Source organism: Coregonus lavaretus (genome assembly GCF_964263955.1).
Source record: "Coregonus lavaretus genome assembly, chromosome: 38".
NCBI classification, from domain to species: Eukaryota; Metazoa; Chordata; class Actinopteri; order Salmoniformes; family Salmonidae; genus Coregonus; species Coregonus lavaretus.
In genome coordinates, this window is record NC_140025.1 from 7570653 (window position 1) to 7587100 (window position 16448).

The 16448-nt window shown below is 43.2% G+C and overlaps 1 protein-coding gene across 1 annotated transcript in view; it reads right to left on the minus strand.

Annotated features, from left to right (window-relative positions):
* Positions 1–16448, minus strand: part of LOC311112285 (von Willebrand factor D and EGF domain-containing protein) — a gene marked incomplete at its 5' end in the record, with an annotated part of 64299 nt that overhangs the window by 38984 nt on the left and 8867 nt on the right. Inside the window, 10 exons of the mRNA XM_084155340.1 lie at positions 99–257; positions 4121–4268; positions 5216–5289; positions 5955–6184; positions 6435–6576; positions 6762–6851; positions 9548–9783; positions 9884–9949; positions 10144–10372; positions 10955–11139. Of these exons, the coding sequence (XP_084011466.1) occupies positions 99–257; positions 4121–4268; positions 5216–5289; positions 5955–6184; positions 6435–6576; positions 6762–6851; positions 9548–9783; positions 9884–9949; positions 10144–10372; positions 10955–11139 (1559 nt within the window). The remainder of the gene's footprint in view (positions 1–98; positions 258–4120; positions 4269–5215; positions 5290–5954; positions 6185–6434; positions 6577–6761; positions 6852–9547; positions 9784–9883; positions 9950–10143; positions 10373–10954; positions 11140–16448) is intronic.

Sequence of the window (16448 nt, forward strand, 5' to 3'; positions counted from 1 at the left end):
AAAAAGAAAGAAAGTCACACAAGCTATATATGCTCCCAACAATTTAATGGGTAAACCTACTTGGTAAAAGTAATAACTTTAAATTAACCAATACCTACTGTAATTTTCTTCCCCTGGTGAGATTCATGGATCTTGATCCGATACTGACTGGAGCCGCTGGTCCCACTGGACCCACTGTTATATCCTCCCAGGTTCTTCAGAGAGAGCTGGGGCCTGGTCTCCTGAAGCTGACCGTTACACATGTCCAGCGTGACCACCTTAAGGACCACAAAATGAAAATAGGTAATTGACTGTTTTGTGTTATCCTAATAGTTTTCTACTGTATTTACAAGCTGTATATCTGGGTTTTTTTTACCCTAAAAGCGCCAACATATTTTTTGCTTAAAAGTGCCAATTGAGGTAATCTTTTACCCCAAATTGGTAATGATTGCAAAGAGACACTGCCTGTCAAGCAGTATCACTTTTTATTTTATGAACCTTTTGTAAATGGTTTAAATTCCCAAAAATAAGTATATATATACATTTTTTTTATCATACATTTACAGTCGAATGTGATATTTCAAAATATACGTTTTTGTATGTTTTTCATGTTTTTAAGAGATACTTTGATCAATTTCATCCATAGCCACTTGTTATGAACATTTGTCTGTTATTCATTCAAAGTGTTGTATTTCTATGGTACTCAGAGGCTGAAAAATTGGCGATTGAGCCACCAATATGGGCGATATAGGCGATATGGGCGCCAGTGCCATAAGACGTTCAGCTCTAACTCTGGAACGCTATGGGCTATCAACACAGGTCAATTTGCATATCCTCCTGAGACCCCGCCCATTGACTTATGTCCACTGTTGTGGACATTTGAGTTTCATCCCTCTTCTTGGAATATTTTGTGCAAGTCTCTTAATTCCTGCTGTACTGTACAGAGGACATCCTGGGCTTTTCAGTGATATGTCATTTGATTGGCTGGGAGGCCGGGAACCGCCTCTATCTTTCCTTTCAAAATGGACGGCAAAGTAACAAGCACATTTTATGGAAAGATGAGATGTAAGTCAAATATTGTTTGTCTATGGTTTTGTTACTATGATAATCATATATTTTCTTGTTCATGAAGGTGTTAGGAATCATATATTTAGTTCTGATAGCAACTAAATTATGTATCTTTTGAAAGATTTGCCATTTTATGAATGTCAATTATAGTGGACATCAGGACTATCTTCATGTAAATAATGACTCCACATTGTCGTAGGAAACAGAACTGAAGCAGAAAGAATTCTTTACCGAATAGTCGAGGGAGATTCAGATTTGGAGTTGTCAGATGATGAGAGAGATGAGGATAAGTTTCAACCAGTGATACAAAACGGTGATGAAGAAGAGGAAGACAATGCAGAAGGCTCAGTTGAAGTGACAGATGCAGACACAGACACAGATACAGACAGGGATGAACAGGAAACTCGTCGCCCTCTGTGGGCCAGGAGTAACATGTATGTTTGATGCAGTTCCACAATTTTAAATTCAGCTGCATTGAGTATTTAAACTGTTATTACTTATCATTTATTATTCTTTTTTCCTTCATATCAGATTTGCACCTGTGTTACCTGGGCTTCCTGTGTGTCAAGATGACCCTACAACACGTGCAGACTGGAGTCCAATTGAATACTTTTCACAGTACATTGACAACAAGGTCTTTGAAGATTTGGCAACATACACAAATCAAAGAGAGCTGCAAATCAAAGGAGTGTGCATGAACACCACGCCACAAGAAATAAAAATCTTCTTGGGCATTTCAGTCCACATGGCCTGCCTTGGCTATCCCAGAATTAAAATGTTTTGGCCCAACAAAACTAAAGTGCCAGTCATAAGTAGCAAAATGACTAGGGATAGATTCTTCAGGATAAGAAATTCCCTCAAGATTGTCAATGACCTGGCTGTAACAGAGGAAACAAAGAAGGCAGATATTCTTTGGAAAGTCAGGCCAATACTCGATCGTGTGCGCCAAGGCTGTCTCAGCCTTGCAAAGCCAGAAAGGGTCTGCATTGATGAGCAAATCATCCCATTCACAGGCCGTTGTCCAGTCAGGCAATATGTTCCCGGCAAGCCAAACCCTACTGGCCTAAAGGTCTTTGTCCTTGCATCCCCAAATGGTCTGATGCTTGATTTTGAAGTCTACCAAGGGAAGAATACCTTTACAGTCCAAAGGTTAGGAGTTGGAGCTGCAGCAGTTCTACGCATGGTTGAATCTGTTCCAACAGGAAGCCACATATTCTTTGACAGGTACTTCACAACCATAGATCTATTGGATGCATTGCTGGCAAAGGGCCTTCCTGCAACTGGAACTATAATGAAGAACCGTGTCCCAAAGCTGTGCCAGCTGCCAGTAGACAAACAGTTGAAAAAAGAGGGGAGAGGAACATCAGTGTCAGTGGCCAGAAAGAGTCCTGAGCTGGCCATCACAAAATGGTTCGACAACAAACCAGTGCTCATGGCATCCACTGTACATGGGAAAGACCCAGAAGACATCTGTACCAGATGGTCCCAGAAAGAAAAGCACCTGGTCCAGGTTAAAATACCAGCAGTAATTAAGCAGTATAATGATAACATGGGTGGCGTAGATCTTTGTGATCGCATGCTTAGCTTCTATCGTATGTCAAGCAGGACCAAGAAGTGGACATCGCGCGTGATCAGTCACTTCTTTGATGTTGCCATCACCAACTCCTGGATACAATACCAGTCTGACAGCAAAGCTCTGCACAGACCATCCAAGAACACACATCAGTACCTGGACTTCAAACTACTCCTAGCTGAGGAGCTGTTGGAGAGTCCGGAACTGGAAAACAGCTGTGAAGAGAGTGAGGATGAGTATGAGCCACCATCTAAAATGAGGATCCCACAACCAGAGCCATCTGTGCGCAGACTAGGAGCCATGCACATGCCTGAGATGATGGATACCAAGCATGCAGAAAGATGCAGAAATAAGGGCTGCAAGAGCAAGACGTACATGAGATGTACCAAATGCAAGATGTTCCTCTGCATTACTAAAAAGAGAAATTGCTTCCAGGACTTTCACCACTAACAAAGAAAATACTAAGAACAAAATGAAGAGTGAAGGAAAAAGCTAGATTGGATTCAGTTTGACAGAAGGAAAAAATCCAAAATAAATCTGTTACACATTAGTTATATGTTCATTGTTCAAATAACACTGAAAGGATTCAAGGGGACCAATCAAAGGATATGGACATAACAAAGTGTTAAGCTTTAATAGTAAAGCTATCCTTGCGAAATGTAAGGAAAAGGATTCAAGAATGATTAATGTGTATTGTATAATCAAAATGTCTGTATTCTTGGATAATAATCAATCTACAGCCCAAAATGTATGTATTCTTAGTTCATAAAAACTCTGTAATCTGTAAGAACTCTGTAAAAATTTGTATCTACCAAATGTGTCTCTTTTCGTACTCAAATGATCCTGTTGTCCACTACAGTGGACATGCTGTAAAATAAAAAATTAAAATTAAAATTAAAATGTGGAAATTGTAGGATGCTTTTTTTTAACCCTAAACAGTTATTGAATCACAAAAAATATGATTAGGAAAAACAATATTTTCCTTGGTTCTCAGGAGGATATAAAAGATGAGACTCTCGAATTGGTATAGAGATATTGAATGAAAGCTCATTACTTTTTTTGTTATAGTGGCTGCCACACCCTCTCAGGGGCCAAATCTGGGGTGGCTCCATATCTATATCTTTTCAGGGTACATACATCTACCTCTATGCCAAATTTGGTGCTTTTATCACAAAGTTTACTATTGAGTCCCATTTACAGCACAACTAGTATTCAAAATAGTGATTATGTTTCATTCCTCCATTTGACCTCTGTTAGCACTTTTAGCACAATCTATCAATCTTTCATTCAATCAATCAGTGATTTCCCCAAAGCATCTTGCCTGCTCAATGTGTAAATGGATGGTTTTAAACTGTAGTGCTTTGTGTTTTATGTTGTAAATGTGTCTGTATTAAACGTTTTGTGCTGCTGATTTGGCCAGGTCTCTTGTAAAATGGATTTTTAATCTCAATGAGACTAACTTGGTAAAATAAAAATAACATAAAAATTCAAGCAATCAACCTCGTTTCCCTCCATGGCAGCCACTCCACAGTTACAGGACACAGCGTAATGGCGGCTACCACAGTCCCACTGACGAGCCTGGACCTCGAACACTCGGTGGAGGCTCTTGTAGAGGACGAAGGTACCCGTCTGCTGGTTCTCATAGCGTCTAGTGGGGAGAAACAGGTCTTAAAACAGTGCTGATAAATTGGACTGATATCATTGCTGTGATGTTCATACTTAAAATACCAAAACAACATTTATGTATTGTGCATCTTGCTTGTGAAAACATTTGCGAAAATTTGTTAGAATTGAACATGTGCATCAAATAAGTTATTTAAAAGTTATTTTACTGGCAAGTTCAAATAAATAGTAAGAACTAGTTTCCAATAATTATCATATAAAAACACTTCTCCATCTAATCAAGCAAAAAGGGGCTTTTGATTATGGGAACTAGAGATTGCATAAACACGACGAAGGTGAAGCAATGATTTAAAAATAATTAGGATTGAAAAAGTTATATCCATTTAGAAGGTTATGGACTGGTCACCTTCGGACCTGTTAGGTCTGAAAAACATTTTAAACATATTTATCTCTGATTAGCGGGTGTTTTTTGCAATGTTTTCAAGTACCAGCTTTGACCAAACTCTCATGTAGTGACCTGTGAGAGGATAGTTAATAATAATAATTACAGTAAAGAACTTAATCAGTTAGCAGGAGGTGGAGTGGTGATTTAAATAGCTCTTCTTGATCATTAAAATCAGCCAAAACAAATAATGTGGGGGCAGAAATTTTTTATAAAAAAAAGCATAGCAAATGAGAATTTTTTTTAAACACACTGTATGTCAATGTACATGAAGTTCTATTGGGGGGGAAAAGAATGGGGGGAAATTAGATGTGAAGTGGGTTCTCGTCTCCAAGTCTGTACGTAACACACTAATATTTAATGATAATAATATATATGCCATTTAGCAGATGCTTTTATCCAAAGTGACATAAATCGTAAATCTAAAGTGATTTACATATGGGTGGTCCTAGGAATTCAACAAGCGACATGCTCTACCAACTGAGCAACATAGGACACAGCATGCTAAACACAATGCCCCAGTTACCTACCTGCCATCCAATGTAATGATGTGTGGATCAGTCAGAGAGTAGCAGCTTGCAGTGGGAACATCTTGAACTGTGACCTGTAGAGGTATGAGGAACAAAACTTTGCGTGACCCACTCTGGTCGTGCTGATTAAAGTATAGGCAACAGCACATACTGTAGCTTTCATGTGTGTGTGTGTGTGTGTGTGTGTGTGTGTGTGTGTGTATGTGTTTCTGTGTGTGTGTGTGTGTGTGTGTGTGTGTGTGTGTCTGTGTTTTTGAATAACAGGCGAAATGCTTTCATGTCTCACTGGCTTAAACACTAAACACAGATGTGCCAAGCCTGACTGCATGACTGAGGGATGACACAACGCAGGGGAAGTCAGAAGGTTAGAAGGACACAACGGTTTTGCTACATGAGCAACGTTCAGATTTAGTTTCAACAAAAGTGTGGAAGAGCACGTGGAAAAGCAGTGTTAGTGATTTGTCGTTGGTTCATAACAGTCTTCTCTTTAACCATGTAAACACTGTGGTGCTATGTCATGCAGACATTTACTGCAGTTATGTTAGTGTTATAAGCATCTGTTCTGAGGCTTATAGCTACATTTTCTCTCTCTCTGACCTTGAGTGGGGTGGGGCTATAGCCCATCCGGAAGCAGGGTGCATAAAAAAGAGAATTAAAATATTGAGTGTTCTAATTCTAAAGTTCTAATTATATTGAAGTGTTCTAATGTGTTCTAATTCTATGGGTCTCCCGGTCGGACCTTGAGGGGTGTGGGGCTGTATCTCCTCCAGAGGCGCGGTGCGTCAGAGCGTGGCGTGGCACTGAGGAGGCTGGGGCGGTTGCCGTCGCGGGTGAAGTCTGTGACGGCGGTGAGGGTGAGGCTGGCCCAGGCACACCCCTGGCTCCGGCTGCAGGCTGCAGTAGGCTGCAGCTCCACCTGGCAGGTTGACAGGGCCATGTTGGGGGCCTCCACGCTGGGACCCAGGCTGTCTGGGAGGGCAACAGGACACATAACAGGGTCTGGTTAGTAAATACCCCCACAGAGCTGCAAGACAGCTAGCTTGAATATGAAATCGATCCCTAGCCCCTAGATCTGTGAAAGGATTAGATGGGTGTAAACAAACAGGAAGTAATCACATGTTGAGTCTCTTGGTTTTAAACCTCTCTGGTGCTAGTACAGTAAGCACTGGCTCGCACAGAGATGGCATGATCATGGAAATTAGGCTATTCTAATTCTTACCTGAGTCACGGACGCTCAGAGTGAGAGGGACTCCACATGGTCGGCCGTGCTCTGTCCCGTAACAGGGGATAGGCACTGTACTGTGGATGGCTACAGCATGCTCTTTACCGTCCTCCGCAATCTGCAGCACATCTGGAACAAACTGCAGGGAGAGAGAGAGAGAGTACAGACACAGGTTCCTGGACTGTCTGGGCTCAATATTAATTTAATTTACAGCACACGATGCAGTTCAGAAGGAGTTTAATGCTCAGCAATGGATTATATACAATTTAGAGGTCAACCAACAACCATCTTTTTTAGTACATTGTATCAGTCATGATGGTTTACCTTAATTCCAGCATAGAAGCTCTCACTCTCTTTGGCCAGAGATTGTGTCCGGCTGGAGTTACCCAGGAACGTGGAAACACTGCAGGAGAACTGTAAAATAATAGTTCATTAATAATGACATAAGTAGCCACTATCAAACGTTCACCAGGCCAGTCTGCGACAGAGCTGTCTATGACACAAATGAAACGGCATAATATTTTCCCTTAAAAAAAGCATAAGGCTTAGGGTCGTAAAAGCAGCCTTTCTAATTTGTTTTGGCTTGTATATGTAATTCATCCAAACATTTCACTGAATCATATGGCGTGTAGGCTACATGAGCAATGTGTTAGGGCTGGAGCCGTTGTGTGTTTAAGTCAATCTTCAGTAAAGTAGTGACCCCTGATCTAGCCCAGCAGTGAGATCAGCATGTGGGGAACAGAGCCTGTTGAGTGTGGCCTGCCCTGCACTGCACAGCTTGTCATGGATATACACAACTAGTACCGCACGTAGTATCCATCCACACATGGCTTCACACGGCAGGGATATACGGTAATTTAGCAGACAAACCACTAATACAGTAATTGCTATCTTAAGTTTCAAGTTTTATTAGTCGCATACAGGATACACATGGTATACACCATCCAACGAAATGCTTACTTGCAGGTCCCTTCTCGAAAATACAACAACAGTAAGAAATAATAAAAGATAAGAATACGAACATAAAGTCAATGGCAGTAGAATAGAATAAACATTTGAGCATAAGTATGATACAGGAAGGCACAATTTATCGTCCAATATTTACACGTGTATCAGGGAAGGGGGGATTGGTGGGCAAGTGTTTAATTGTGCAGTATTAACAATAGTAAATAACAGTCTGGTAGCAGCAGTTGTGATGTGTGTGTTGCATAAATGTACATTACATTACATTTACGTCATTTAGCAGACGCTCTTATCCAGAGCGACCCACAAATTGGTGCATTCACCTTATAGCCAGTGGGATAACCACTTTACAATATGTTTTTTTTTTTTTTTTTTTTTGGTGGGGTAAGGGGGGGGGGGTAGAAGGATTACTTTATCCTATCCCAGATATTCCTTAAAGAGGTGGGGTTTCAAGTATGTGTGTGTGTAACAGTTGGTGGTCAGGAGTCTGAACCCTTTGGAGTTGGCACTGGTGTGAGGCAAGGGTGTGTGCTTGCGCTGGTCCTATTCAATGTCTTCCTCCTGTGTGTCACAACACTCCTGCACAAGGACATGGAAACAGAGAGTGGGGTGACCCTGGACGTCAGATTGAACGGGAACCTCTTCAACATTAAGAGGCTCCAAGCTGCCACAAAGCTCAAATCTGAACGCGTTCTTGAGCTCCAGTATGCAGATGATTGCGCTCTTATGGCACATACCCCAGAAGCTGTACAAGCCATGCTCACAGCAGCTGTGAGAGCATACAGCAGAATGGGGCTGTCTGTTAACATCCCAAAAACAGAGATCCTATGTCAGTGGTGATCTGACCCTCCAACTGAAACATCCACATTCTCCATCTCAGACTCCTCACTGGCCATTGTACCACACTCTAAATATCTTGGAAGCAACAGCAACCTGCACCTACACACCAAAGTTGCAGTCTACCAGTCAGTGTGTATCTACACTCCTTTATGGATGTGAAAAATGGACAGTCTACAGGCAACAGTTAAAACAACTGGAGTCCTTTCACATAAAATGCCTCCAACGCATTTTGAAAGTGACCTGGCAGGACCGTGTTCCACACTCAGAGATCCTACAGAGAACCAACTGCAGGAGCATTGAAGCGTCCATCACACACCACCAGCTTAGATGGCTCAGTCATGCCATCCGGATGCCAGAGGATCGCCTGCCGCAAAAGATGCTGTACGGACAGCTACAACTGGGCCGTCGCTCAGCAGGTGGGCAGAAAAAGCGGATAAAGGACCAACTGAAGACATCACTAAAGAAATGTGGGATAAACCCTGCCTCCCTCAAGACTGTTGCTGCGGACCGTTCCATCTGGCGCGGCCTCTGCCATCTAGGAGTGACAATGCCGGCACCGGCCTCAACGGGACAGGTCTTTGTGTGCTCTGTCTGTGGCAGACAGTGTACAACCCGCATCGGATTATACTGTAAAGCCATCAGCGAACCCACAAGCAGTAGTTAAGTCATCATCGGATACGATGGACTACCTTAAGCAAGTAAGTGTGCGTGGATGTGTGGGTGTGTGTGTGTGAATGAGTGCATGTGTGCTAAGGTGTGGAGAGTCAGAGCAGGTGGTCAGTCCAGTTCAATTGTTCAGCAGTCTGATGGCTTGTAGATAGAAACTGTCTCTTGACAGGGGTGAGTGAGAAAGAGCGATAGTCATTTTGGCATGTCACCTTGGTTTTCTTGGGCACTGGGACTATGGTGGTCTCCTTGATGCAAGTGGGGACTACAGCTTGGGACAGGGACAGGTTGAAGAAGACTAATATCTAATATCTGTGTTAGAAGAAGAGCCTCAATACCACAGACCAATTGCATAGAAAGCATTTGATGGGAATCATGTGAAAGAGTCCTCCCAGCAATAAAAAGTAAGACAGACCAGCCCTACACTGAATCTGATTCAGCCCTCTTCCCTTCATGCCCTCCTTTCTCTTCCCTGACAATCTGACACACAATCTGACACACAATCAACAGGATCCATTGGTTAAGCCATCAAGGATGGTCAACCCCCATCACACAAACACACGCACGCTCACACACGCACACACACACACAAACACACACACAAACAAACACACACACACACGTCTGTTAGGCATTTTTACCGTCTCCCCCAGTCTGAAGTGGACTCCGTCCATCTCCACCAATGAGAAGGTCTCCATGATAGAATCTTTCCTGATCTCCACCTTCATATTGGATGCCAGGTGTCGGGCCCAGACCACCAGGTAACCCAAAGGGAGTCCCGAGGCCTTCACCCCACTGAAGGTGCATCGCAGGTGGACACTGCTACCCACCAGCTCTGGGGTGATCACAGGCTTGGAGGATAATGCAGGGAGACTTGCTGAGCAAGGGAAAGATGAGGGATGAACAAGAAGCTGATATCAATAAAGAATTAAGATAAATGTGAATAACATTTCTTTGTGCTTGTTTTGGTTGTTTACCTTTGCATCGCCCATTGACTTCCACCTCACCCAGTGGGCATAATTTAGGTCCAAATTCTGATATGACTAAAAACAAGAAAAATACAGTTAGACTTTTATTTTTTTTATTTCCTCAATTCCACTGTGTACTTTAGACCGGAGCGAACGAACAGAGCAGCAGACATATCTGAAGGCTAATAACAAATTCAAAATTCCAGCGAAGCAGTCACCCAGACATCCCATCACACCAAACTGACAGTGAGTCTCTAATTCTAATTCACCTTTGGCACAATATCCCATACACCCCTGGGTGGGTTGCAGGTAGTACAGGAGAAACTCCCCACAGTTGCGTACTGAGATGGGGATGCGGAAGAGGCAGCAGTCCTTGGTGCTCCCGTGGAAGAACTGCCAGGTGGCGCAGGCCGAGAGCTGGCGGACCTCCCCCGGGCGGGGCAACGAGCTATCAGTCAGAGACAGCCACACAGGCGCCTGGGTGCCACATCTGTTCATCTGGAGAGAGGACATTCAAAAAGCATCTCAGAGTAAGTGCTGGTCTAGGATCAGTTTTGCCTTTTAAATCGTAATGGATATGAGGGGGGACCTGATCCTAGATCAGCACTCCTACTCTGAGATGCTTTGTGAAAAAGCTTCCACCTGCTCTGTAGCTACTCATTATACAGTTTACACTCAACTTTTCACTGTCAACAAAAATCTAACTCAAAAAGCAAAAACTAAACACAGCTGTATTGAATGAGGTCAGAGTTGTATGGATTCATTTACATGGAAATTATGACTTGCATTGGTAACTACAGTTTGGATGTTTATAGAGAATAATCCTTATAATTCTCATAATACACCATGTTTTAAATATTGGATGCACAACATGTTTCCTCATGAAAACCACTTGATTAAGTACAATATCTCCTGTAGTCGACAAAGTAATTCATGAAAATCGCTTCCACTGTGAAGAGTTAATAACTTTGCCTGTATCATTTTTTTAAATGGTAAATAAAACAGGCCCTACAATGAAGCCTTGTGGAACCCCTTTACATACTAGGGGCAAGATGGCATGGTTTAACAGCTTTAGCTTACTTCCACACAGCTGGTGGGCATCTCTGCAGGCTTGTTGTTAATGCTGAAGCGGTACCATCCTGGGGAGAGGGAGTGATCGCAGATCAGGTCCTGTATAGCAGTGTTCTGCAGGTCACTGGAGTCAAAGTCCACGCTGCGATACGGGTTCCTCAACGTGCGGTAACCTCCCGGGTAGCACTCTGGAGCTGGGGGAGACAAAGGGATGAAGGTTAGTAAGAAAACACCTTACATTCACAAGACACGTTTTATTTTGAAGACGAATGTATTTGGAACATAGGTGTCATTCTGGGTAGTTACTGAGATGTCAACCTGAACTGTGGAGGGAGGGATGGGAGGGATAGGAGGGAGGGAGCGGGGCATGGTAGCAAAAACAGTTAGCAAAAAATGTAATTCCAGTGGCTCTATAACTTCAGTCAGTTCATTAAAGGGTGGAACTAGAGTTAATTTATTGTAACCTTCAGAGGGAGAGATGAGGAGGATATATTCAAACAGGTAAAAATAACACACATTCATCTACCTAACTCCCCTCCTTTTTAAACTCTCCCCTGGAGGGTTAGACAATAAAGCCAGCGATCCATGACAGGGTCTGAACATAGCTCGCAGCTAAAGGCTAAAAATGGAGAGAAAAGGACTTTAAAGTCAGACCTCTCACATCCCATGTCTATTCAAGTGTCAGAGAACCTGCACCAATCTCACACTTCCCCGTCTGTAAATTGAAAATGGGTCAAAACGACTTGACTTCAGGATATCAGTCAGAGCTATGACAGAGGAATAGGAAGGCCCTTACTGTGTGTCTATCTAATGCAGAACATCCTATGGAAATCCTACCTTGGTGACTATATTATGAAATCTATTCTATATATCTTAAAGGCGTCTTGCTCTACGTGTTCACTATGATGTTGAATTATCAATTACAAAACATGGCATGTTCCAAATATCTTACAGTACCCCCAAATTATGCTACATATTTCGTATCATTTGGATGCAGCAACGGTCTGCCCCTCTGGGCTAATGATGAAGATTTGTCCTGGGCTGAGAGTTCCCTAGAGACTATTTATGAGGTTACCTCCCTACCACTCTGTAAACTCTGATAAGGCCAATTTGACTAGTGTTTACCCAACAGCAACAGCCCGGTCTCACCACTTTGTCCTCGTCTCCTCTGAAAAACATAATTGTTTGGAAAACCTTTGACCTTAGTGCTTGGAGAGAATTAGTTCCCAGACACAGACACAGACAAGGTGTATGTATGCAGAGACAGAGGATTTGTAAATACAACACATGCTCTCAAATTTGGACGGCAAGGAAATATAACACATTTTCAGTGCGTCCCTCTGGACCTTGTTGAAGACTGAATGTGGCCCCTGGGGCAAAATGAGTTAGACACCCCTACTGTATAGAGTAACTTGTTTGGATGGAATAAATTAAGACTTCATCCAAAATGGCACCCTTTTCCCTACATAGTGCATTACTTTTGACCAGAGCCCTACAGATATGTGCATTATATAGGGAACAGGGTGGCATTTGAGACACAGACTAGGTGGCACACAACAACAGGCTCCCCAGCAGGAGTGTGGCATCATGGTCTGACCTATAACCCCAAGCCTGGTGCTGCTAGTGAAAGAATGCTTTGTTGTCTCATGAGGAGATGGCCATCAAAGTCCATTCTCAGGGCCATTGTTTAGTGGTTTAACTGAGACTCTCTGGCTACACACACACATGCATGCACACACACACACGCACACGCACACACGTGCGCACTCACCCACACACACGGCGTGCTGTGGTGAACTAAAGGCTCAGGGCCCATTCACTGATTTATTTGTTGTGACAACCCTTCTGAATTAGCAAATGACCCGCTGATTGGATGTGGGAGAGGAGAGGAGAAACATCAAGGAACTAGTGCCTACTTTCCCTATTGGTATAACTACTAGTCCCCTGCACTGTAAACCTCAACGTGCTGTCATTACTCAAAACCTTTGAGGAAACCTGTTGCACTCAAAGAGATACTTCAGGATTTTGGCAAGGAGGCCCTTTATCTACTTCGCCAGAGTCAGATGAACTCATGGATACCATTTTATGTATCTGCGTGCAGGCAGTTTAAAGGAAGTTGCTAACTAGCGCTAGCGCAATTACTAACTAGCGTTAGCAAAATTACTGGAAGTCTATGGTATCTGCTAGCATTCTAACAGATACTTACAGACTTCCAGTCAATGTGCTAACGCTAGCGAAACTACATCTAACTTCATTCATATTTGGCACAGAGACGAAAAAAATTGTATTCACGAGTTCATCTGACTCTGGGGAAGTAGATAAAGGGCCTCATTGCCAAAATCACGAAGTATCGCTTTAATATATATTAGTACAGTCACTTAAAGTGATTTTGAAGTCATTACTCAAACTGACAGTAGCGGTGTGTGGGTAAAACCACTGGGGAAGCTAAGCCAAGCCAGGAAAAAAGCCATATTACAACCTACAGTACCAGTCAAAAGTTTGGACACACCTACTCATTCAAGGGTTTTTCTTGATTTTTACATCAAAACTATGAAATAACACATATGGAATCATGTAGTAACCAAAAAAAGTGTTAAACAAATCAAAATCTATTTTAAATTTGAGATTCTTCAAAGTAGCCACCCTTTGCCTTGATGACAGCTTTGCACACTCTTGGCATTCTCTCAAGCAGCTTCATGAGGTAGTCACCTGGAATGCATTTCAGTTAACAGGTGTGCCTTCTTAAAAGTTAATTTATGGAATTTCTTTCCTTCTTAATGCGTTTGAGCCAATCAGTTGTGTTGTGACAAGGTAAGGGTGGTATACAGAAGTTAGCCCTATTTGGTAAAAGACCATGTCCAAGATAAAGCAAAGCAGTGCGATAAAAACAACAACAACCCAGAGTTACACATGGGATAAAACAAAACATACAGTCAATAACAAAATAGAAAATATATATACAGTGTGTGCAAATGTAGTAAATTATGGAGGTAAGGCAATAAATATGCCATAATGCAAAATAATTACAATTTAGTATTAACACTGGAATGATAGAAGTGCAGAAGATGATGTGCAAATAGAGATACTGGGGTGCAAATGAGCAAAATAAATAACAATATGGGGATGAGGTAGTTGGGTGGGCTAATTACAGATGGGCTGTGTACAGGTGCTGTGATCGGTAAGCTGCTCTGACAACTGATGCTTAAAGTTAGTGAGGGAGATAAGAGTCTCCAGCTTCAGAGATTTTTGCAGTTCGTTCTAGTCATTAGCAGCAGAGAACTGGAAGGAATGGCGGCCAAAGGAGGTGTTGGCTTTGGGGATGACCAGTGAGATATACCTGCTGGAGCGCATACTACGCGTGGGCGTTGCTATGGTGACCAATGAGCTTAGATAAGGCAGGGATTTGCCTAGCAGTGATTTATAGATGACCTGGAGCCAGTGGGTTTGGCGACGAATATGTAGTGAGGGCCAGCCAACGAGAGCGAACAGGTCACAATGGTGGGTAGTATATGGGGCTTTGGTGACAAAACGGATGGCACTACATCCAATTTGCTGAGTAGAGTGTTGGAGGCTATTTTGTAAATGACATCGCCGAAGTCAAGGATCGGTAGGATAGTCAGTTTTACGAGGGCATGTTTGGCAGCATGAGTGAAGGATGCTTTGTTTGCGAAATAGGAAGCCGATTCTAGATTTAACTTTGGATTGGAGATGCTTAATGTGAGTCTGGAAGGAGAGTTTACGGTCTAACCTGACACCTAGGTATTTGTAGTTGTCCACATATTCTAAGTCAGACCCGCCGAGAGTAGTGATTATAGTCGGGCAGGCGGGTGCAAGCAGCGTTCGATTGAAGAGCATGCATTTAGTTTTACTAGCGTTTAAGAGCAGTTGGAGGCTACGGAAGGAGTGTTGTATGGCACTGAAGCACGTTTGGAGGTTTGTTAACACAGTGTCCAATGAAGGGCCAGATGTATACAAAATGGTGTCGTCTGCATAGAGGTGGATCTGAGAGTCACCAGCAGCAAGAGCGACATCATTGATATACACAGAGAATAGAGTCGGCCCGAGAATTGAACCCTGTGGCACCCCCATAGAAACTGCCAGAGGTCCAGACAACAGGCCCTCCGATTTGACACATTGAACCCTATCTGAGAAGTAGTTGGTGAACCAGGCGAGGGAGTCATTTGAGAAACCAAGGCTATTTAGTCTGCCAATAAGAATGCGGTGATTGACAGAGTCGAAAGCCTTGGCCAGGTCGATGAAGACAGCTGCACAGTACTGTCTTTTATCGATCATGGTTATAATATCGTTTAGGACCTTTAGCGTGGCTGAGGTGCACCCATGACCAGCTCGGAAACCAGATTGCATAGCGGAGAAGGTACGGTGGGATTCGAAATGGACAGTGATCTGTTTGTTAAATTGGCTTTCAAATACTTTTGAAAGGCAGGGCAGGATGGATATAGGCCTGTAACAGTTTGGATCTAGAGTGTCACCCCCTTTGAAGAGGGGGATGACCGCGGCAGCTTTCCAATCTCTGGGGATCTCAGATGATACGAAAGAGAGGTTGAACAGGCTAGTAATAGGGGTTGCTACAATTTCGGCAGCTAATTTTAGAAAGAAAGGGTCCAGATTGTCTAGCCCAGCTGATTTGTAGGGGTCCAGATTTTGCAGCTCTTTCAGAACATCAGCTATCTGAATTTGGGTGAATGAGAAGCGGGGGTGGGGGGTTTGGGGGGCATGGGCAAGTTCCAGGGTGGGGGTGGGGAGAGCTGGTGGCCGGGGTAGGGGTAGCCAGGTGGAAAGCATGGCCAGCCGTAGCAAAATGCTTATTGAAATTCTCGATTATCGTTGATTTATCGGTGGTGACAGTGTTTCCTAGCCTCAGTGCAGTGGGCAGCTGGGAGGAGGTGCTCTTATTCTCCATGGAGTTTACAGTGTCCCAAAACCTTTTGGAGTTAGTGCTACAGGATGCACATTTCTGTTTGAAAAAGCTAGCCTTTGCTTTCCTAACTGATTGGGTATATTGGTTCCTGACTTCCCTGAAAGGTTGCATATTGCGGGGGCTGTTTGATGCTAATGCAGTACGCCACAGGATGTTTTTGTGCTGGTCAAGGGCAGTCAAGTCTGGGGTGAACCAGGGGCTATATCTGTTCTTAGTTCTGAATTTTTTGAATGGGGCATGCTTATTTAAGATGGAGAGGAAAGCACTTTTAAAGAACAACCAGGCATCCTCTACTGACGGAATGAGGTCAATATCCATCCAGGATACCCGGGCCAAGTCAATTAGAAAGTCCTGCTCGCTGAAGCATTTTAGGGAGTGTTTGACAGTGATGAGGGGTGGTCATTTGACCGCGGACCCATTTCGGATGCAGGCAATGAGGCAGTGATCGCTGAGATCCTGGTTGAAGACAGCGGAGGTGTATTTAGAGGGTCAATTAGTCAGGATGATATCTATGAGGGTGCCCATGTTTACGGATTTAGGGTTGTACCTGGTAGGTTCCTTGAT